The sequence below is a fragment of the Halichoerus grypus genome, chromosome 9 (genome assembly GCF_964656455.1).
Source record: "Halichoerus grypus chromosome 9, mHalGry1.hap1.1, whole genome shotgun sequence".
NCBI classification, from domain to species: Eukaryota; Metazoa; Chordata; class Mammalia; order Carnivora; family Phocidae; genus Halichoerus; species Halichoerus grypus.
The window spans coordinates 116,787,284-116,809,658 of NC_135720.1; the positions used below are offsets into that span (position 1 = coordinate 116,787,284).

The 22,375-nt window shown below is 54.6% G+C and overlaps 2 protein-coding genes and 1 non-coding gene across 7 annotated transcripts; all 3 read right to left on the minus strand.

The window, feature by feature from the left end:
- Positions 1–442: 442 nt before the first annotated feature.
- Positions 443–15,489, minus strand: PRRC2A (proline rich coiled-coil 2A). Of its 2 annotated transcripts, XM_036108303.2 has the most exons (31): positions 15,311–15,489; positions 13,323–13,497; positions 12,645–12,822; positions 12,176–12,275; positions 12,007–12,079; positions 11,517–11,660; positions 11,206–11,357; positions 10,944–11,023; positions 10,644–10,786; positions 10,234–10,324; positions 9,924–10,140; positions 9,030–9,504; positions 8,382–8,572; positions 7,858–8,149; positions 7,242–7,452; positions 5,182–7,035; positions 4,557–4,831; positions 4,225–4,355; positions 3,866–3,995; positions 3,678–3,763; positions 3,259–3,492; positions 2,984–3,124; positions 2,793–2,861; positions 2,517–2,684; positions 2,241–2,323; positions 1,835–2,045; positions 1,646–1,744; positions 1,299–1,511; positions 1,090–1,184; positions 896–986; positions 443–777 (listed from the first exon to the last, which is right to left on the minus strand). In XM_036108303.2, exons 2-31 carry the CDS (start codon positions 13,432–13,434, stop codon positions 637–639), a joined length of 6,480 nt encoding a protein of 2,159 aa, XP_035964196.2. In that variant the 5' UTR covers positions 13,435–13,497; positions 15,311–15,489; the 3' UTR covers positions 443–636. The 2 variants fall into 2 exon arrangements, with proteins under 2 accessions (XP_035964196.2, XP_077911701.1); XM_078055575.1 differs by lacking the exons at positions 10,944–11,023; positions 11,517–11,660; positions 12,007–12,079; ... (2 more) ...; positions 13,323–13,497; positions 15,311–15,489 and having other exon boundaries at positions 11,206–11,346.
- Positions 13,009–13,139, minus strand: LOC118545810 (small nucleolar RNA SNORA38). The gene has a single exon (XR_004922228.2). It is a non-coding gene; the product is annotated as a small nucleolar RNA SNORA38 (small nucleolar RNA).
- A 3,092-nt stretch (positions 15,490–18,581) lies between the features above and the next one.
- On the minus strand, positions 18,582–22,180 carry AIF1 (allograft inflammatory factor 1). Of its 4 annotated transcripts, XR_004922222.2 has the most exons (7): positions 22,041–22,180; positions 21,802–21,863; positions 21,646–21,712; positions 21,240–21,281; positions 20,892–21,054; positions 20,419–20,587; positions 18,768–18,891 (listed from the first exon to the last, which is right to left on the minus strand). XR_004922222.2 is itself a non-coding variant. In XM_078055577.1 (6 exons), exons 1-6 carry the CDS (start codon positions 22,063–22,065, stop codon positions 18,756–18,758), a joined length of 492 nt encoding a protein of 163 aa, XP_077911703.1. In that variant the 5' UTR covers positions 22,066–22,180; the 3' UTR covers positions 18,582–18,755. The 4 variants fall into 4 exon arrangements, 3 of the variants coding, with proteins under 3 accessions (XP_077911703.1, XP_077911702.1, XP_035964197.1); XM_078055577.1 differs by lacking the exon at positions 20,419–20,587 and having other exon boundaries at positions 18,582–18,891; positions 21,646–21,709; XM_078055576.1 differs by lacking the exon at positions 20,419–20,587 and having other exon boundaries at positions 18,582–18,891.
- Positions 22,181–22,375: the final 195 nt, after the last annotated feature.

Sequence of the window (22,375 nt, forward strand, 5' to 3'; positions counted from 1 at the left end):
CCTCGGAGAGATGTGGTTGCAGTCCCCTCCCCGGGCGCCGAAGACCTGCCAAGGCCAGGCCATATACTTCAGCTTCCACCAGGACCTCTTGGGACACTAACTCAGGGATTTAAGAGGCCTGATGACTCTGCTATCTTGCTGGACAGGCCAGAGACCCTGCTTGACAACCCGGTCGGGTGCTACCTTCTAGATGTACCACCAAAGCCTCAGAACGTCGGGCCAGCCCCGTGTCCGCTCCAGCCTGGTGGCCAACAGACCTCACTCACCGGAGCCAGCTCTGGCTCCCAGTCCCTAAGACTTCAATATACAACCGAACGGTCAAACTTTGAGGTAGCTTGTTAGAACGGATCACTGGGGTCAGCAAACTTCCCTAAAACCCACTACAGATCCCTGGGCACCGTACCGCTACAAGGGATTGCAAACAACCAACCCATCCCCAAAATCATTTCAGAAAAATTTTTTAATCCTTTTATTATTCTTTTTTAACAAACGGCCCCAGGGATAGGGGACCAGGGGAAGGGGGTGGAGGGGAAGCAAGGCCCCAGCCCCGCAACCCCTCCCCACCCACCCCTTTCCCCCTTATATATTTATAATCTATATACAAGCCCCGGGGGGTGGGGGGCAAGGGGAACTCCCTCAGCGGGGTGGGGGCAACCCAGGCTCCTTGTCCCCTCGGGACCCAGGCTCCTCTGCCCGTCGGGAAGGCCCCTCTCGAGAAGGGGGCCCCGTCCGCTCCCAGGGCTTCGGCATCCAGCGCAGGGCATCCGGTGGGGAGGCCTGGGGGACAGTACACGGGCAAGGATCAGTCACACTGGGAGGCCAGGGATGGAAAGACAGTAACTCAGGTGGTAACTCTTGGATTCAGACTTGGGGCCACAGGGCTCCCTCCCTTCACCTGCTGGTAGAGGTCGATGCGCTGGGTGCGGAAGACTCCGCTGTAGGTAGAAGGCGGGGCCTTGAGACGGGAATTCAGGCCCGAGAAAGACCTACGGGAGGAAGGCTGTTGAAGGCAAGCCTGACACCTGCTCCCTGGGCCCCTGAGAATGCCATTAAGGCTGGGAAATCTGCATCCCCGCTCCCTCTTCTTGCCTTCCAGTTGGGGGAGTACGTGACGACCCGGGTCCCCCAAGGTTGCTGCTCAGTTTCCGATAATCCTGGAACGGCTTCAGTTCCACTGGGTGCAGCTGAAGGAAACAAATTCATGAGCCTCCTGCCTCTCACCCCAACTCCTCCTGAGATCCTGAATCCCTACCCCGAGCTCATGGGAGATCCCCAGCCCTTCAGTTCCTGTACCTTACCTCTGCTCGCCCCAAGCTAGGGGGGAAAGGTCTGGCAGGTGAAGGCAGCACCCGAGTAGCAGGAGCAGGTGCGGGCCGCACAGCCAGGCTGGGGGGCTGCAGAGCAGGGCCCACAGGTAACAGAGAGAGGGGTGGTGGGGCAGGAGGTGGTGCTGGTGGCAGGGAGCCAAAGTTCACCACAGGCAGCTGGGAGTCCACCATGGGTAGAAGCATCTACAGGAAGAAATGGGGGGGCGGGGGGGGGGCACGGGAAGAAGGTCAGAAAACCAGAAATACAGTAAGACATAAAAAAGCCAGAGGCTGGATAGAAAAATAGAATGAAGGGCAAAATGCATGACAAAAAGTACCTGCTGAGCAGGGGCCCCTGAGGGGAGGAAGCCACTTTGGCCACCAGGTTGCAGAGGAGTAGAATAAAAATCTGAGGGGGATGGCAGATCCTGGCGCACCTGTTGGGGACCACGGGGACCAATGTCAACTCCCCCAAAAGCATTCCCTCCCTTCCAACTCCTGAAGCATAGCACCTGCCCACCTCTCACCTGAAGCAAGGGTGGGTCGGGCAAAGGGCTGGGGCAGAAAGCTGGAGAGTAAAGGAAGGAAGGTGGAGGGTACAGGATTCCTCCAGCTGGCAACTTCCCCAGCTCTGTTGCTTGCAGTGCGGAGAAATCCAAGAACTGGCCCTTGACAGCTACCCCGGAAAGCAGTGCCGAGGGGGGCGCTGGGCCCGGGGGGAGGTACAGGGGCTGTGATCTGGAGAAGGAAGACCAAAAAAAATAAATAAATAATAATTCAGGTGCAGGGAGAGGACCCAGAAAACCAGCATCATTTATTCCTTTGTTCTAAGTCTACCAGCTTTTGGTACCTTTGAAACAGGTCTTCCCCCTTCCCTCCCATGGAAACACCGTTCCCCCTTTCCTTCTGAGATCAACGGGCATCTAGTCTTACCTGTAAGGGTGAAGGGAGGGTGTCCCAGGGCGGAAACCTCCATTGTTGGGATGTAACTGAGAGTCTATGGCTCCCCCCGAGACCTGTGGGAGGGCATGGCTGAATAGCTCCAGTTTTTCTGGTCAAGGAAAGATCGCCCACCCCACCTACTACAGTAAAAGCCAGGAAAAAAACAAAATCACAAATAATGACGGTTTACAACTACACAAATTGGAAAGGCCGGACTGTGAGGGACAGCAGGAAGAAAGGGGTCACGGGACAGGAAGCAGGACCTACCTGCGAACTGGGAGGCCCGGGGCTGCCGTAGAAGACCTCAGGGTACAAGCGCTGGCCTGAGGAGCTGGGCTCTGGGCCATAGTGCCCAGAACCCAGGTTCTTGGATTGTGGCTCAGCTGAGGCAGAAGCACTGGGGAGCAGCTCCCAGTCTCGGGATATGGGGATGGCCTGTGAAGAAGCCTGGTCAGGAGCAGTGTCGGCTTCCTGGACGTCCAGGTCACCCCCAGCTGTTTCCCCTAGAAACTGAAGGCCTTTCCACCGAACGCGCCCACTCACCTCAGTGACTGCTGCTAGCTCCTTCTCCGCTTTTAGACTGTCTCCGACCACGAGGCGCAGGTCCGAGTCCTGTGGTAGTGACGCAGCGGAGATCGACCTGTGACTCAAGATGTGCATCCCCCACATCCCACCTCTGGTCCTTCCCTTCCTCTCCACCCACTGCGAGATACTCAGATCCTGCCCATGCACACCTTGTCACTGGTGCCAAACTGGACAGGGGGGCCTGGTCGATGGGATGGCCGGAGGGAGCCAGGCTCTGGGCCTCGGTCTGTCCGCGGCAATCGTTCTGTGCCAATGGGGCCGGGGGGCAGAGGCTGCTCCCGGGGCAGCTCCTGGGGTGGGGAAGTAAAAGGAAGCCCAAATGAAGGAATGCCCAGAACACACAGGCACAGATAAAGAGGAAACAAACGTGGGGCCAAAGTCAGAGTCCCAGAAACGTTCCTCTTCTCTTTTCTTGGTCTTTTACCTTTCTGTCCCCATCATGGGGAGCAGGTGGCCGTCTCCTAGGAGGTTCAGAGGGTTCAGAGCCAGGTGGACCCTCACCAGGAACAGCATTCAGGGGTGAGGGGCCTCCAGGCCGCTTGGGAGGCCCCTCTGCTGCCCCCTTGAGTCCTCCATCAGGGGAACTTCGCTGGCTGCAGGGACCTGACGACACCTGAGAGTCCCCACTCAGGTCCACCCCACTGTCAGACTGACTCATCTGAGAGGAGTGGAGAAGCAGTTAGCAAAGTCAAGGTAGAAAGCACCCCAACACCTAACTGATGCTCACAAATACACAAACTGAAGAAAGGAGAGAACTAACTACGGAAGTGAGTAGCCCCAGAGACAACCCAGAACAGGTGGGGAAGAATCCCAGCCCAGACACTCCCTCCCATCATCACTTACCTCTGTTCCAGCCACGTCCTCAAAAGGGCTCAGGGGTTCCATCCAGGGCTCCACGGAGCCAGACCGGTAACTCTTCCGGCTAGTGGCTGGGAAGAGCACCAGACAGCAGAGATTGAGACTGTCCCGAGACCACCCTGCCCTCTCCGCCCTCTGACGTAGCTCTCCCCCATCCCCCCAGGCTTACTCACCAGTATGTAAACGGTTCCAGATGTGAGGGGTCAGGGCCTCCTTCCCTGCGTCTCTGCACTCTCCCTGAGGGCCTGGGCCCTCAGGCTTTGGGCCCAAGAATCCAGAGCTATGAGCAGGTGGCAAAGACTCCTAAAGATGAAAAAGGCCAGAGGCAAAACATGAATGAGGTGTGAACTGGGGACTAGAAGAGATTGGGCCAGAGTGCGGCAAAAAAGGTGACAGAGAGGAGACAAGCAGTGACTAATACTGAGAATTTGGGGACAGGACACAGTGATGAGAACACAAAAATGGAGAAAACGTAAGCGAGAACCTTCAGGAGTAACAGCAGTGAAGCACAACCTCAAGCTCCAGCCCTCACCTCCTGCAGCAGCTCCGGTTTTCTGGGAGGCCGCTCCCGCCGTTTTGGGGGGAAGGAATTAACCCCAGCAGAGTCCCGGGGAGTCCCGCTCACCCCCCTCACCATCAGCCCTGGCTCCTCAAAGTGAGGGTCTGGGGAAAAGGGAAATCGATCAGCATCTGCTTTGCTCTATCACTGACCCTAGCTTTTCCCATTAGCCCACTTCCCAGTCCTTCCACCCTTGCTCAATCCAGACACCCAGCATCAGGGCCCCCAGGCTAGACTCCTCCCCCTCTGCCTCCTAACCTGCTCTGTGGATGGAGACATTCCCACCGTTAGCCCCTCCAGCTTACCTGAACTGACACTGCTGGTGGCGGCGGCCCTCTGAGCATCGTAGCGGGTTGGGGGACGAGGGGAGGGGCCTTGAGGGGCTTGGGGAGGCCCAGGCTTGGGCCTCGGGTGCCCCCCTGGTGCAGCTGCACCCCCCTGGCGGCTGCTGAGCTGGGCCAGAGCCTGCTGGATGCCAGCGGGGTTGCTGTGGATAACCTGGTCCAGGCGGAAGACAGCAGAACTGCTGGGCGGTGGGGGCGGCAGAGGAAGCCCCGGGGGCCGCTCCTCAGGAGGTCGGCTGAAGGAAAGAGCACCAGCTCCAATATTCCCAGAATCATTAACACTTTCCCTACCAGTCCAATCCGCCAACTTCTCCCTCTTCCCTGTGAAACTCCAGGTATTTCCAAGTACATCTAAGGAATTCTGGGTCTTTGAGGCGGACAGCGAAGAACAGAGAATACGTGCACGCTCCCGGCTCCATCGGTAACTGCTTTCCGGTTACCTTCCCTAGACGGGACTGTGCGAGGCCCAGCAGCCCCTGTGCCCTCTGACCTCCCACTCCTCAGCACCCACGTACTCTTTGCTTCAGGCGCTCTCCCCTCCCCCACTGTTTCTCAGGAACAGACTCAACAGCCGGACCCTACCCACCTCCGGTTCTTCGGAGAGGGCCAGCTCCTCTTGTCCCCTCGCCCCGGGCCGGTCCTCCCTCCAGGTCCCCCGCCACCTCCGCCGCTGCTGCCACCGCCGGCCTTGCTGCCGGGGCCCGGGCGCCGGTTCTGCCGTTCCATGCCTGGCCGCTGACTTGAGAAGCTCCGCTTGCTCAAATCCTTGGCCCTCTGGCTCAGCTCTCCGCGGGACATGGTTGAAATGCCTGGGCCGGCTCCACCCCCACCGCCCCCAGGAGTTCCCACAGCTTTGGGGGCCAGCAGCGCGGGTGGGGGAGCCTCCTTGTCCCCCCGGCGCTCACTGGCGAAGTCGCTGCTCTCGGACGCGGTCTCCCATTCCTCATTGGCTTGGTCGGAGTTCTGGTTTGACAGATCCGGAGACTTGGCAGCTGCGCGGCGAGGGGGCGGGGGCCCAGACACGGTCTCCTCTGCTCCAGAGGCAGTGGCTGGAAGGGCTAGGGAAGAGGGCTTGCCCTCTGCCCCCCTGGCAGCATTCTCCCGTTCCTGTTTCAGCCTCCGGAACCGAGGCGGTTTGTCCTGCTGCTGAGCCCTCCCATGCCGCCTCCGTCGGGGCCGCTCCCCATCTTCCACACCCATGGCCACGCTGCCGCCCCCACTGCCGCCTCCCCGGGCCACGGGGGACAGAGGCCCTGGGATCAGCTTCTCTTTCAAAGGCTCCTTACTGGGTGGCAAAGGAGCTGACAGAGGCTTCTTGGGAACCAGGGACTTGGTGGGAGGGCTCCAGCCTGGACAAACAGGTGGAGGGGGCCGCCCGCCCCCCCGGCCCCGGCGGGATGGCACTCCTCTGGGAGTGAAGACGCGCCCACCTCGGGCGGTGGAAAAGCGGGCTGGGGCTGGCGAAGGAGGGGCTCCCGATGGTGGAGGAGCAAGAGGGACTTGAGTGAGCACTCCTTCCTTGGGCGGGGGAGCCTCCTTGTCTGAGGGGGCCAGATCGCTCTCATGAGTCTCACTGCCCGTTTCTGAGCCCCGCTGCCGGCGCCGCTTGGGGATTTCTTCGTACTCCGAACCCTCGCTTCGCGTCTCGCTGGCAGTGCGGCCTCGAGGTGCCGGGGGCTGGTTTGGTCCCCCTGCCCCGCCTGCACGCCCATCATCTCCCCGGAACTCTCGGTAACTACGGAACTCTCGGCTCCGGGCTCCCCGCCCCCGGCCCCCATAGGTCCCCCGAAAACCCCTCCCTCTGGCAAAATACTCGCCCCGGCCCCGGCCCCGGCAAGAGGCAGGACCCACTCTTTCATAGGAGTAATCCCTCCGGAGCCTTGGGGCAGGGGAAAGATTCCCACTGGGTGGGATCTCCCTGGGGACCCCCATCTTCCCCTTCGCCGTCTTGAGGAGCTCTGGCTTTGGAGCCCTGGGGCTTTCATCGCCCTGCTCCAGTGGCTTGGGAGGCAGCTCTTCGGCTTTCGCAGGTGGTAGGGGCTTCTTTATAGGCCCAGCCCGGCGGGGAGGGGCCCCTGGTTCCTCTGGAGGGATCCCACGACGACTGCTGCCTGGGCGAGGGCCCCAGCGGGTCTCAGTGCGGCTCTCTCTGCGAGGTGGAGGGGGGCCTTGGCCTCCAACTGCGCGGCTGGGCTTTCGGCCAGCTTCTGGCCCCGTCAGCTGCGGGGTCTCCTCCTTGGGGCTTTCCTTCTTGGGTGGCGGAGCTTGTACCTTGGTGGCTTCATCATTGCCTGGGGGCCAGGGGAGTGGACGGGGCCCTGGGGGAGCTGGTTCATCCAGAGGGAAGCGAGGGATCGGGGGCCCAGTGGCTCCATTCTCAGGAAAGCCTGGGTAACTGGCCAGATAGGGTGGCGGGGGGGGTCCTGGAGGGGTCTCGCTCCTAAAAAGAAACACAGAAAAAAGTGAAAATTAAGTATCTTAGAATGAGGAAAACCAAAACTACGTGGAGAAAAAAAACACTCTATTACCACCCCGACACTTCTCTTACATTTATTCCTGTCACCTCACCAATAATCCAAAGAACCTTTTCTCCTAACCCAAGTCCTTTCACTGGCAAATGCACCCACATCCGCTACACAGACTCACCGCATCCCCTTGTCATCCTCATCGGCAGCCTGGCGCAGTGGGGAAGTAAGAGGGCGGGGATCGGTGGGTGTGGTGGTGAAGACATCTCCTACCCAGGCCAACTTTGGATCCACTGGTGGGGTGCCCCGGTCCCGTAACAGGGGAGGAGCATGGCGCTCAAACGGTTCTGAGCTTGAACCCCCACTGTCTGAGCGCTCTCGGGGAACTAAGCCTAAGAAAACAAGAGGAATGAGAAAGCTAACCCTCTCCTATATGACAGGCCCTCCAGCTCAAAAAGCATCTCCCCATTCTACTTCTGTCAGTCATGTCGACGTCAACTCCTCCATCTCTTATTCCTGGCAACCCTGAGCCTGACACGCTCTCCTTAAAAAGTTATCTTATCCATATCCACTCAGCTTCTCTATGAATCAGTCGATGAACCCCCCAAGTAAATCCTGGCCAATGAAAGCCCACTCTTTCTTTCCCAAGGCCATTCCTGAAACGAAGAGCGCTCTCTGCAACACTAAGCACGTACCCTCCCCCTCCTTCACCCATGACCCTTCATCCACACAGTGAGATGCGTGGAGCCACTTCCCAGGACTGCAGTGTCCCCTACCCGCCCCTCAAGGGCCCTTACCAGAGGGGTGCACACCAGGAGGGTAGAAGTCCAGAGGGGGCCGGCCCTGGAGGAGCCGGGGGTCCACATAAGGAGGTATCATCATCCAGCGGGGATCAAAGTTCATCGGGGGCATGGGTGGGGGCCGGCCCAGCGCACCTGGGTACAGGGCCTTGGGGGGCGGGGGCGGAGCCTGTGGAGCCGGCACCGCCCCCATGGTCACGGGCTGCGGTGGGGACGGTGGTACCGGAGCGGCTGGGGCGGAACCCTGTTGGTGCTGCTGCCACTGCTGCTGCTGCTTCAAGAGCTGCTCCTGAGGGAGGACAGCGGGGGGCCGGGGGCATCAGGGCCCTGGGCCTGCCCTGCAGGCAACAAGGCCAGAAGCAAAGCTAACACGCGCACGCGACAGACACTAGCACTGGATGGACACCTGTGTGACACACCAGAGACAGAAGCGGTAGAGGGACCCGGAAGGCACCCCCCGAACGGGGTGCACGGGGGAGCCAGGGAGGGGACCGTTCTCACCGGGGAAAGCAGCCTCTCACCTGCTGCTGGCGCTGGAACCGCGGTGGCAACGACTTCTGGTATTTAGGGTAGCCCAAGCCCTGACTGGGGGGCTGCCGGGGGGGGCCGACCCCATCACCCTTGGGTTCCACCTTTGGGGCCGGGGTCGTGGCAGGAGAGGGAACCTCTTCTGGTTGTTCAGAAGCCTCTTTTGAGGGCAGTTGGGGTTCCACTGCATCGACAAAAAGATAATCCTCGGAGTGACCCAATCCCCCAAGACCTGCCACGAACAGCCCCACGAGCTCCGCCCTCACCTCCGGCACCCTCTCCGAGCTCCGCCCTCACCTCCAGCACCCTCTCTGAAGCTAAGCACTTACTCCAACAGCCAATGATGGAGGTGCGAACTGCCCACGAAACCACCAAAGCAACAGACCCTGTCTTCAGCCTTGCTCCGTGCTGAGCTTTCGGAAAGTGCTCTCAGGTTACTGCTACATGAGCTCCGAGAGGAAAACCTCCCTCACCTTAAATACCCGTACGAGCAAAGGGACCCCTTTGGTCCTCCACCACTGACAATCCGATACACCGAAACCACTGCCTTCTGCTTCATCTCCTCCCATGCTTACCACCCATGCCCTCAGCCCCGAGAGAGAACTAGGATGCCCGGGCGTGCCCTGTCGCCGTCTCCATACCTGCACTGGCTTCGAAGCCGCCGCCGCCCGTACTACCAGGGCCGCCGCCACCGCTGGCTGGTGTGGGAGCCGGAACCACACCTGCAGCGGGCGTGGGCTGGGTAGGAGGGGGCTGGGTCTGCTCTTCCGGTTCTTTTTCTGGTGTCGGGGTTGGTGCTGGCGGAGGAGCTGCAGGTGCAGAGAGTTCTTTGGGGACTACAGGTGGTGGAGCTGGGGTGGGAGGGGCAGCAGGTGGGCCAGCAGGCTCTGCTTTGAGCCGCTTGTCAGGCGCCCCAAACTTCTCATCAAGTCGCTTGAGCTTTTCAGCGCAGGCTGCCCGGCGCTCCTCCTGCATGCGACGCTCCTCCTCTTCTCGCCGGCGCCGGGCCCGCTCCACAGCCAGGGAGATCTCAGATGAAGACTGTTTTCGCCGCTGCCGCCAGGCCTCATCCTCGTCTTCGGGTGCTGGGGGCTTGCAGGGAGGGACCCCCCGATCCTGTCAATGGGCAGACCCGGCGGGGCCAGAGGTGTTAGTCGTCAGGTTTCTCGTCTTTTTCACAGACTGACCAACTCTCTCTAGCTGTGGGGGCAGGCACCGGCCTTGGGTTGGTAGCCTCTTTGGGTAGGGAAAAACTCATCCTAATCTTACCCGTTTCCTCTCTCCTTTCAGAGACCCGAACACCCAGGCCTCCTCGTTCTTCCTAGCATCCCGATTTCTTTTAACCCAGACTCCCGTAACCAAAGACGTTCCAGAGATGCTCTGGATGCTTTTCAGAGATGCTCCACTGCTTTACACTTCCTGTAGCCCATTCCTGACCCTCCCCCCAGCTTCCTCTATTATTAGTGCTTCAACTTCTCAGCCAACACTCATCTCCCACAACTGACCCTTCTCAAGCCCTCATTGTAGACACTCACTGGGTAGTCCCCAGGGGGGCCCCAGTTCCCAGCGGGGCCCCGGTGAGGTGGGGGTGGGGGAGGCTTTGGGGCAGGAGGCCCCGGCTCTGTCTCTGGAGGCCGAGAGGTCTCTGCCCAGGCCGTCTTGGGAGGGGGCGGTTCGCTGCCGGGGGAGTTGCCCTTTTTGCCATCTGCTTCAGGGGGCCGTTCCTCACCAGCAGCTGATTGGGACTCCTTGCTGTGAGCAGACCAACAGTGGAATTAAAATCAGCTGGAAACCAGCTCCTTTAAGAGGGTATTACTGCAAGAGAAACTGAGCCCCCTAACTCACTGGCCCTCAGCTCCCTCCTCATCGGAGTCTCGCCCGTCTTCCTCATCACTGAACTTGAGCTTTTCAGTGTAGTCGACCTCTTCGTGAGCCCCTATGGGGAAAAATGAAAAGCGATAAGCCAAACATTCTGCTCTCCAACCTCAGATCACTTCTGGAACACAGGAAAGGATCTGGTATTATGTAGTGCGATGCACTCCCAACACCAACCCGCCTCTGCACGAAGCCGCGCTGTGAGTCTTGGCATTCCCACACCTCTCAGTTCTTTACCAGAACTTGGCTTTCCGCCATGTGTATGCCCTACCCTTCAGTGTCTCCCTTTCTCCCACACAATTTCTCCCACACAATCCCCTATTTATTCATCAGATTTTGACTTCTGAGACCAAAACGCTTCATCCTTCATATGCACTAACCTGCCCAACCATCATCATTCTCCTGGTCCAACTGGTCAAACTCTTTGAGGTTATCCTCTTTAAGAATTGAAGGCCGACCTACAGGCTCTACAAGGCGCATTGGCGGCCCTGAACCCCGAGGGCCCGCCACACGGGGGAAACGGCTGCGTGTGAAAAGACAAATGGGAGAGAGAGTGTCAAAGATGGCATGTTGTCGAACCACATACAAGACTCAAGCCTCTGGGCCAGAAGACCATCTCCCTTTCTAAGAGGCTTCCCCTGTCCCCAACCAGAATCCAATCCCAGACCTGGATTACTCACCTGGGCCCATCAGGAGTAGGGTATCGGTAAGGCCCCTGGGGTCCATAGGGCGGAGGGAACGGGAGATATGGGGGATACATCTGCAAAATGGCCCAACAGCAGATGCTTAGAGGGTCAAATATGCAACCAGCTCCCTAAACCTTTCGTCCTTCCCTTTATCATAGGCCCCTGCTTTCTTTCCGTCTCCTCCAAAAGCTAAGTCCTAGTTGCTAACTCTCTAGCTTCAAGTGCAACCACTCCAAAACAAGATACGCAAACTCACGAAGGGCGGCATCATTCCGCGGTAGGGAGGGAACTGGGGTGGGCCCGAAGGCTGTAGCGCCCCCCGGGGATCATGGCTGTGATGAAGTTTGGAGTCTGAGCCCTCCAGCTCATCAGGGCCACGCCCACCTCCGTCCCTCCAAGTTGTAGAATCTGTATTTTGGAAAAAGCAAAGAGAGAACATAACTAAAAATGATGGGGAAAAGGTGAGTAAGCCAGCACTTAGCTCTGAGATGGAGTAAGGTACTGTTCTGGCCAAAACATAACCAACCACTCACCCACCCACTCAACTCACAAATGACAACCACTCACTTTGGGGGCGGAGGCTTGGTCCGGGCCCAGACGACTGTTCGGCAGACTCCCTTTCCTTGGCAGCCTTGTCCTGGTCGCCAGCCGCCTGCAGGGTCGGAAATTCCTCTCGAGAGAATCGTGACAGTAGGCTTGATGCCCTTCCACCTGTTGGGGTGCAGAGTAGCAGACCAAAAAATACCAAAAAACCGTATTTACTGAGAATTTACCACAAAAATCGAAGGCTCTGATAATACCAGACCATCAAATTCCTGCTTTCAAACTCACCCCCTATGCACTGTGTACTCATTTCCCAATAAAAAAGGTCAGTCCTGGGACACCCCCGTCAGCCTCACGTAAGACAGAAACGAACTTGCTCACGGAGCCCATGACACCGAATATGGGGCCCAAAATTTAGCCACTGAGAACCAAGAACACTCTGCTGAAGGTATAGTGCAGGGCTCCTGCCTACCACAGCGCACAGAGCAAGCTCCCCAAGCAGCCCTGCACTCACCATCTCCATGTGCTCCATGGGTGACGCTGGCTTGTGCCCAGGACTTTACCCCGCTTGGAACCGAAGGAGTGTTCTGGGAAAGCAGAGAAATAATAAATGGTACTGTGGGTGGTAGAACTACAAACCACTCTTGCTCCCAGCCTTCAGTACCATCCGGTTCTTCACCGACCTCGGGGGCTGCTGGGGGTCGTTTCTGTTGGTTGGAGGCAGGCGTCTGTGAAGCCGGCAGTGGCTGCGATTCCGGCGGCTGAGCGGTTGAGGCATCGGAACTAAGGGGATGGCAGGACACGAAGGTTATCCAGGACCTGAGATGCCTCCTCTACTTGTCCAATTGGTGGAGGACAGGAAGTGAACCCAAGCCCATTTGTTACTATTCACAAGTACTTGTGACAAAATACCATAACTTAGTCACCCCGTGTAGGCTGTCACCTGTTTGTTGATCCCTTCCTTCTACCTTCTACAGAAAGCTAAAAGTGTAATTCCTTAGTCCCCTAACAGGAGCCCTGGAATAACCAAGAAAGACCAAGGCTTCCCTCGGTCTCTGGATCTTATGTGGCTGGGCTAGACCAAGCTCCAATCCATCCTGAAGTTCGAAGTTAAAATGGTCATCACTCTAGGTCCCCCAGACCTCTGTCTACCTCTTGGGGTCGGACTGCTCCTGTTTGCTTGCCCATCCTGTTCCGTCTTTCGGCACTAATGAGACGTTGGGGTCATTGCCTTTGTTCTCGGCTTTCAGGCTTGGAAGGTTGGCTGGGGGTGGCATACGCCGGGCAATGGCAACTTTCCCGAGACTCTGCAGGCCATGGCGAGGGGCAACTGGAGAAAAGATGGGAGGGTGAAGAACACCCCACATGGGTGATCGGACAGCTTCCTACCCTAGGCCCCATTTGTACCTCCTCAATGTCTTATTACCAAACTTCTTTTAGAAACCCCTCCTTCCTTTGCCCTCAGCAATCTCTGAAATTCCACTGCAAACACTAAGATGTATTACACTTGATGCTTCTTTGTTGGATGGTTCATCTTGAGCCTACAGGGAGCAAGCTGGCCCCAGACTTCTCCAAATCCACATTTCTTTGCCTCCAATTCTTACGTGTCCAAAGACAGGAAACTACAGACACGCCTTTGTAGGAGGGTCACTGGTGTTCATCCAAAGCCCAACGTTCCCTATGGGACCCAAGATAAAGCTGGGAGTCTCTAGTGTTCCTCTAGTCTTTTGATACTTGTACTATAACCATTTCCCTTCAAAGAGCTTTAAAATGTATGCCCCATTCATGCCCAGCCTCTAGAAATTAGGAACATCTTGGCAGGACCCTCACCAGCGGGTTTCTGGATCTCTAAGGACTTGCCCTTATACGTATCAAACAGGTTGAGCGAGGAATACTTCTTTCCATCCTTCCCCTTGGCAGTCGGCCCCGAGCGATCGGACATTGCGCTGGAAGCTCATTGAGTACGTTGGGTCCTGCAGGCACCTCCCCCAAAACGTGCCGGAGCCTGTGGGCCAGACACCAAGTGTTTCAGTCTCTGCTCCCTAGATGCTCCTTTGCATTTTCGTTAGGGGCCCAGATACTTGGCCCTCTGATGTCTTTTCCTCCAGCCTATTCAAACTCCCCGTTCCTTTAAGCAACTCCCAGAGTCCAAATGCCATGGTCCCTCTTTCCCCCAGACACCTCTTGCCAAGGAAATCCAAATAAAAAATCTGGTATGCTCCTAGTAGTAGACACACACTTCCTTTTGTGCCAGTCTATAAAGGATAGCCGCTTCTTCATTATTCCAAGTAATAATCTCTTCCCCCTCCACAAAAAGCATTCCAGAGATGTACGATAAAACATGGCAAGTCCCAGCCCCAGAGAAAACCAGAGAGGCAGACAGCTCCATCCTGCAAGAAACAGAGCTTTAAATCCCTGACTTATTAGACACCAGCTCCCTAACTGTGCCCCAGGTTCCTTTCCCAGCAGCCTCGCTCCCATCTGGGGAGGTCAGCACGAAGGTATGCCGGGAGTTTAACGATTTTATGAGCTTGCTCAGCCAGACTAGGGGCTAGTGCCAGATAATTCCTCGTGGAATTGGGGCTCTACATACTCCCAGGCTACAGACCCCAAGTATTTGGAATATTCACCCCATTTTTTCCTACACTTGCCCCCATCCCAGCTCCTGGAAAAAAAAAATCTGGTCTCCAGATGAAAACACTGGTGGGCTCTGGCTTACCCTATGCAGATATGAGAAAAACAAAACATTATGGAGCCACCTCAAGCACACTCTGTAACCACGGGGCCAAAGCCAGAACCAACTTCATTTTCCTACTCCCAGTAAGAACAGTCATCAGCAGTCATTTCTTTCCCCAATATCCCTTCCTCCCCAAGCAGGCCAAACTCTGCACCGTCAGTTGGTTCCTGAGTGACCAGGCATTCATTTATAGGAAGGAATGGCGTACAGGAAAGAGATGGGAGGTGGTGGGAAATCCAGGCAGGCCCACGATAAAAACTGGGTAAAATCAGGATGAAAAACAGGGAAAACTTTAAAACAGGTAAGATGAAGGAGTGGGGGTTTCCCTGTAGGTGTTTAAAGACTCCAATCTTTGAAAAATAAATACATGAAGAAAAAGGGGATAGACGAATGTGGAGTAACACTAATAAAAGAGGATCAACACGAAAGCAGCTGGGAAATAATACACTTAACCAGAAATGGTAAAGAAAAGATACAGAGCGAAGTAAGAGGGCAATGTCAAGAGACCCAAGAAAAAAAGGGGGGGTTGAGACAGAGGAAAAATAGGAAAAATGAAAAAGCAGAGGAAGACTGAGGAACGTAGAAAGCAAAGATGTAGGATAAAAGCAGGGTTCCAGGGTGGGAGTGACTCGACGCGAAGAGGGGCGTCAAGAATGGGAAACCCAAGCACTGGGTGATGGCAGGGTGGCCCAATATGGAAGAAAGGAGACTCTCCGAAGATCGGCGGGCGCGGCCCACCCCAGACTGGCGGCGGGCAAGGGGACCCACAGATTGGGGTGAAGAGGCCAAGAGCGCAGCTGAGGTTGGGGAGTTAGGGGCCCAGGAGAGGGGGTCGCCCCATAAAGCCAGGAATGTGGGTGGTTAGGGGCAGCCCACTGACTCTGTGTGAGGGGTTGGAGGTGCGGGTACCAAGCTGGGGTACCAGAGGGGGAGGGGCAGTCAAGCCCCGGCAGCAGGAGGACAAAATGGCGGCGGCTAATGGCAGCTTCTCCTCCCCCCGGCCCGCCACCGCCGCCGCCGCCGCCGCCACGACCGCTCCCGCGCCGGAAAAGGGCGTTAGCACTCGGCTCCCCAGACTCACCTGGCCGGGTGCGCGGGGGTCCGGGACCGGGGCCTAGAGGCTCCCCGAGGTGGGATGGCGGTGGGGCGGGGGCGGATGGCGGCGGATGGCGCCGGGATCGGCTCCTCCCGTCTCCCTCGCTCACTCCGCGGCTGGGCTCCGACTAACGGCCCATCCGGGCAACCGCCGCCCCCGGGAGCACCCCCCCCACCTCCCGCCTCCCTCAGCGCATGACACGCCCCCTGATTTGCATAAAGGGCGGGGCACCTTCTACCCTATCCCTCTTTGCTTCGAGGGCTGTCCTTATTTAAAAAAAAAAAGCAGGGCGTGCGGAGCAGGCATAGGTTCTTTGCATAAAGAGGAGGGACTTTCAGGCGCTAGGACGCCGGTTGGCTAAAGAGACGCGCCCCCGGCGTCGGCCGTTAAGACGCGTAGAGGGGGCGGGAATGCAGTGCCTATCGGCCGGGCGGTTAGGGCGCAGAATTTGCACGACTAATGGGGGCGGGGGGAAGGGGCGGAGCGTGCGTCGTGCGTTCGTGGAAAGATGGGAGCGGAGAGACGTAGGGACGCGGAGAGTGGAAGGAAACGATGCAAGACTGGCAGTGCTTTCAGCGGAGATGGAGCGAGAGCACGGGGCGGAAGGGGTTAGCTGCCGGAGGGCGGGGCTTACGTAACCAGGGAAGAGTCCCGACTCACGCGTCCATTCGCGAGAGGTGAAAGCACCAAAGAGGCGGGGCCTTCTAGTTATTAAATCACGTCATGCAAATGAAGTGGATAGAGAGGCCAATCCTGGGGTTCAGGGGAGTGTATCGTCGGCCCCGTGCGGTGTAGGCATTCTTTTGCTAGTTCTATTTATTTGCATAATACATGCAAATCATTTGAACAAAGATAGGGTAGGAATGACCTCTTCGATCAACATATCGGCAACCAATGACTAAGACATTTATTTTTATAACCTATAATTTTCATGAATATATTTGTATATCTGATACTATTGGCGGTTTGTATTCTCTTCACATGGGTTTCATTCTACGAAATGTGGTACTAGTTCCCTCCTTTGTCTCTAATTACTGTGCTCCTGTCAGACCGGCTACCCGTTCAGCAAATCATTCGACAACTGCTTCGAAGGCGTGAGAGATATCCACAATATATTGTGAAAGTAGAGGAATAAAATCAGATCCTGCCTGGGGAAGTTCAGAAATGCTTCTAGAAAAACGTGGATCTTTTTAAATGTGAAGAACTAGTTAGGATTTAGCCAAGTTTGAGGAGACGGTGCACAGCTCAGGCCCAGTGAACTGATGAGCAGAGGCATGGTTTTAGGGACCCGTGCCTCTCAGCTGTCGTGACTAAAGAGACTGCCTGTCCATTATGGAAAATGAGATCAGAAAAATTAGCAAGAATCCGATAACAGTTTTATCCTGAGGCACATTAAGATAGTTGAGATGAGGGCGCCTGGGTGGCTCAGTTGGTTAAGCGACTGCCTTCGGCTCAGGTCATGATCCTGGAGTCCCTGGATCGAGTCCCGCATCGGGCTCCCTGCTTGGCAGGGAGTCTGCTTCTCCCTCTGACCCTCCTGACCCTCCCCTCTCTCATGTGCTCTCTCTCTCAGTCTCTCTCTCTCAAATAAATAAATAAAATCTTTAAAAAAAAAAAAGGATAATTGAGATGACTTCAGTTCTTAAGCATTCAAAATGATTCTCTTGTCCCCCTCTCCCTGGTCACCTACCACAGCAAAATTTCTTGGAAGAGTTATCCATATTCACTGTCACCAATTTCCCTCCTGTCATTCATTCTTTTTTTTTTTTTTCCTAAAGATTTTATTTATTTATTTGACAGAGAGAGAGCGAGAGCGAGAGAAGGAACACAAGCAGGGGGAGTGGGAGAGGGAGAAGCAGGCTTCCCGCAGAGCAGGGAGCCCGACGCGGGGCTCGATCCCAGGACCCTGGGACCATGACCTGAGCTGAAGGCAGCCGCTAACCAACTGAGCCACCCAGGCGCCCCCCTCCTGTCATTCATTCTTAAATCAACTCCAGTCAAGCCTTCACCCCAATCTTTTACCCAGCGTGCGTGTATCAAGGACATCAGTCTCATGTCTTGAAATAGCATTCATGTGCTGATGACTCCCAAATGCAGACCTCTCTCCCAAACTCCAGACTTGGATACAGAGCTATGTACTTGACATCTCCTCTTGGTTATCTAACAGATCATTTCAAATTCAGTATGTCCAACACCGAACATTTGATCTCCAGACCCTCAAAATTTGCTCTCTCCACAGCCTTCATCATCTCAGTTGGTGGCAATTTAAAAATTATAGTTAAGCTAAAAACCCTGGAATCCTCATGGACTCCCTTCTTTATTTCACTCCCCACTTTCAAGCAGACAGGAACTCCTGTCTTGAGAAAATATCCAGAATCCAGCCAATTCACTCACACTGCTTCCACCTTGATCTCTCACCTGGGTTACAGCTACAGCCTCCTAACTTGTCTTTCGTCTACCCCTGCCCCTACTGCCTGTTCTCTGCACTGCAGCCAGAGTGGGCCTTTTCTCAAAGGAGGCCTCAAAGGACTCCCTTGCTCAAAGTTCTACAATGCCTCTCAGTTTCTCTCAAAGTCCTTAGAGTGGCCTACAAGACCCTCAATGACTTGGCCCCGTGATTTTATCACTTTCCCTACTTCTACCAGGCATGTCTCACCTTGGAGCCCTTTTGCTTCTCTTTTCCTCGCCAAGTTGACTCTTCCCCCAGAAACCCACATCGCTCATTCCTTTACCTCCATGAGGTCTTTGTTCAGTGCTGGTCCTCTTCTCAATGAGGCCTACCCTGATGACACATTCAAAATTTTAATCTTCCCTGACCATCCTGTTACCCCGTTCCCCTTTAACTTGCTCTACTTTTTCTTCTAACATCATATACATTTTAAATTATATTTGTTTGTTGTCTGTCCTCCTCCTACACCATTTTCCACAACAGAATGTAAACTTCACAATGGCAAGGATCATTGTTTTGTTGACTCTTATATCCCAACCACCTAGAATAGGGAATGGCACAAGGTTGATGGCCAATAAATTATTTTTATTTTTTTTAAAGATTTTATTTATTTATTTGACAGAGAGAGAGAGAGAGCGCACACAGGAGCAGGGGGAGGGGCAGACAGAGGGAGAAGCAGGCTCCCCGCTGAGCAGAGAGCCCGATGCAGGGCTTGATCCCAAGATTCTGGGATCATGACCTAAGCCGAAGGCAGACGCTTAACTGACTGAGCCACCCAGGCGCACCCCCCAAATGATTTTTTAAGTCTTTTTATCAAAGCATACTATATTTATTTATTTTTGATGAATTTTCACAAACTGAGCAGAACATGTAGCCAAAAATAAAACTTTAGCGCCACAGAACCTGCTAGAGGGCCTCTTCCAGTCATTGCCCTCCCCCAAGACTTACTACTACCCTGACTTATAACAACATATATTAGTTTTACCCTTTCTTGTACTTTATACAGATGGAATTGTACAGTAAGTGTTCTCCTGTGTCTGTCTTCTTTTGCTTAACATTATGTTGAAGAAGTTCATCCACATTGTTGCATGTAGTTGTGGTTTGTTCGTTCTTGTTGCTGTAAAATAATAGTCAGATGTATGAATAGAACCCAATTTATTTATCCTGAACAAACGAATTATTTAAGCTCCAGCTCCTTTGTATCCTCCTCGGTGTCACCGGAGTTGTTGCAAAGATTAAGAGAATTAGTACACAGAAAGCGTTTAAGATGGTATACAGTGGGTGCTCAATAAGTTTAGCTATTGATTTTATTACGTTCAGATATTTTATCCAGCTTGCTGTGATCTCCTCCTCATCTGAAGCCCCATACATTTACTGTAGCACTCTTTAAGAGGTCAACCTGGCTTCACCACTGGGAAGAGCCAACACTCCTGTTCTCAGTACCTGAAACAAGCTGGGCTAATTGGATTATCTCTCCCCAGAAAGTCAGGAAATCTGAAATAGTGGCCAGAGTCTGGGGATTGCTAGAGTTAACACTCATCTGGACCTGTTGGAGGAAAGGTCCATGAATAGCCTCACTGAAGACTTGGGAACTCTGTGGTTCATTCCTTCCCTGGGATTGGCTTTTTTTTTTTTTTAAGATTTTATTTATTTGACAGAAAGAGAGACACAGTGAGAGAGGGAACACAGGGGGAGTGGGAGAGGGAGAAGCAGGCTTCCCGCCGAGCAGGGAGCCCAATGCGGGGCTTGATCCCAGGACCCCGGGACCATGACCTGAGCCGAAGGCAGACGCCCAACAACTGAGCCACCCAGGCTCCCCCGGGATTGACTTTTTAATCCTTTCTGCCATCCGAGTATTCTGTATCCCCAGTATCTGTTCTCAATATCCTCCAAATAGAAGCCCCCTTTCCCTTCATTAGACTCAGTTTCTGCAGCTTGTCCCCTAAAAGGACCTCAATGACTCATTTAATGCTTAACTTATCAGGACTTATAGTTTTGTGAATCCTTTACTCTATTCAGTAACATCAGTTCTTTTATCCATCCATCTATCCATCCATCCATTCAAGTTTTAAACATTATTGAGGGCTTATGATATGCCAGGCGCTGTGAGGTAGATCATATTATCCCCACTTTCTGAGGAAAGACTCAGAGAGTCTTAATTATTTGTTAGGTAACAAAGACTAGTGATGGAGAATATTGGTTCAAGATAATCCTTGCTTGGGGCCCCTGGCTGGCTCAGTCAATAGAGCATGTGACTCTTGATCTCAGGGTTGTGAGTTGGAGCTTCACGTTGGGTGTAGAGATTACTTAAAAAAAGTAAAATCTTAAAAAAAAAAAAAAAAAGATAATCCTTGCTCTTCCCCATGGGCCTGGGTGGTATTTTTTTGTCTGTACATGTCTTTTTGTCCCATCTAAATTCCTTGAGATCAGGCTATCATATATCTGGAATCTGCCTTGAAATCCAAAACCATCTGCTGTAGTTGACACATTACAAAATTGTGGATGGATTGCTCATATGGGCAAATCCTTGCTGCCCTTCCCTCAAAGATGTTCACTTCTTCCCAAACCCAGGAAAAAAACTCCCCCCAAACAGAGACCAAGCTGACTTGATCTGGAGAAGGATAGTTTATTTGATTTAGTGTACCTCTGGCTCACAATTCTGTGTCCTTTTTCCGTGTTGGGGTCATTAGAAGCCCCATCAATCCCACAACATCTCCCCTACTACAAATTAGGGCAACTCAGAGATATTTTTCTTCGCTGGGGGACCTGCTGGCTTCTCCTGTTCTCTCGCTTTCTCCTCGTACATCAGGATCCTGGTTGAGATGGGAAGAGACAGAGGGATCAGGGGACAGTCTTCTCGAGAGAATAAATCTTAGGCTGCTGTGAAAGTCTGGAAAAGGACAGGGGTTATTATGGTGGGAGGAAGAGGAAGAAGAGCAGGGATGGCCGTGTCGGGGGCTGTAGGGACCAGAACAATGGATAGCGATAGGAACTTGGAAGGGTCCCTCAAAGAAGGGAAGAAATGGATGCTGAGTAATGTGCAGGTGAGCCTGGGGATGGGGGTAGGGTTGAGGAGAAAACAGGTAAGCATAGGAAAGGTTGGCACTGGACCCTCACATTTTTAGGATGGCAGATCTCTTGCCCAGCATCATCTTGAGGAAGTCAGAGTAGCTGAAAGTCTCCCCAGAGCCGCCGGACACCTCCCTGATTAATTTCTTGAGCTCCAGGTGGGTCTTGGGGACCCCCAGTTTCTCCAGCATCCGCTTCAAGGACATGATATCTAGAGGCAGAGGAGGGGGGTAAGAAAAGGGGAGCCTCTCTCTCTCTGTCCTCACCTTCCCATTCCCATTCTAGTCCCTCCTACTCTGGTGGCTGGGCCCTCTCCCAAACCACTGGGAATGGAGCATGGTAGGAGAGACCTCCCTCTTCCTGGGTCTGCACACCCCCCCATCACCCTTTTCTCACCGATATCTCCGTTTCCATTCAGGTCAAACTCCATGTATTTCTCTGGGTGAGGGGAGAAAGCAGATAGGGTAAGCACTGGCTGGAGGGTCCCAGGCCGAGGCAGGGCAGGGGCTTGAGAAAAGGGCCGCTGACCAAGCGCTAGGTGGGGAAGATGTGGAAGGGGGAGGTGGGGCAAGCAGAGGAAGTGTGGGTTGGGTTGGGGCACCCTGTTAAGGTGTAGGGAACCAGAGAGGGTGCTGAGAGGGCCAGCCCAAGGAAAGAGACTGCAACCAGGGGGAACAATAGAGGCAGCCTCCCTTTTTTCCACCACACATGTAGACTCTGTGTCTTTGAGGTCCTTTCTCTGTTCTTGAGGAAATCAAGAAATCTCCTCACTCCCCATCTGCCCCTACAGTTTTCCCCTCACTCTTGAAGGTCTCCAGTTTGGAGGGCAGATCCTCATCACTGCTATATTTGGGATCGTCCAGGAACTGCTGTGGGGAGAAAGCAAGAGCCAGGATAGGTCCACCTGGTCCAGGGGCCCCTTCCCCCCAGGCCCTGCCCCCTCAGATCTTCCTTTTACCTTGTTGATTTCATCGAGTCTCTCTTCCTGCTGGGCCTTCAACAGCCCGAAGGCTTTTCCTCCTGAGGGGGCACAGAGGTTAATGTTTCCTCACCCCCCCATTCCTCTTCTTTCCCCCACACCGGCCCACGGTCATCACAGTTCTGCCCTGCTAGACCTGCTCACCACCTCCTAGCCCTGCCCAGGTCTGTCCATCTCCTTGCTCCCATTTTAGGCTCTGCCTCTTCTACCTTCCTTACCCTGTAAATCCCTGGTTTGGCTCATAGCTCAGCAGATGTTGATGGAGAAACCGGTAAATAGGTGGATAGAGACGGAGCTGGTGCTCTCTGTCTGCCGGCTCTCCTCTCCCATCAGCCTCCTCGGAGGCCTCCCTCCTAAACTTCCTCTTTCCCCTCATTCCCTCCTCCTCCAGTCCCAGGCCTCACTTCCCCTCAGCTTCTGCTGACATGAGCACCCCAAGAGGAAGGGGCCAGTGGCTCTAGGATTGAGATGAGAAAATAACATTCTCCCAAATTCCTCTTAAGGAGAGCCCAGTCTAGGGGCGCCTGGGTGGCTCAGTCGTTAAGTGTCTGCC

Coding starts and splice junctions, on each gene's coding strand:
- PRRC2A (XM_036108303.2), bottom strand. CDS start 13,434: ATGTCCGATCGCTCGGGGCCGACTGCCAAGGGGAAGGATGGAAAGAAG. Junction 10,325..10,643: donor GAATGATGATGGTTGGGCAG/GTTAGTGCATAT, acceptor TTTTCCCCATAG/GGGCTCACGAAGAGGTCGAC. Junction 3,493..3,677: donor AGGACGTGGCTGGAACAGAG/GTAAGTGATGAT, acceptor CACTCCTCTCAG/ATGAGTCAGTCTGACAGTGG.
- AIF1 (XM_078055576.1), bottom strand. CDS start 22,065: ATGAGCCAAACCAGGGATTTACAGG. Junction 21,282..21,645: donor CAAACTGGAGACCTTCAAGA/GTGAGGGGAAAA, acceptor CCCCTCACCCAG/AGAAATACATGGAGTTTGAC. Junction 21,055..21,239: donor GAATGGAAACGGAGATATCG/GTGAGAAAAGGG, acceptor CTCTGCCTCTAG/ATATCATGTCCTTGAAGCGG.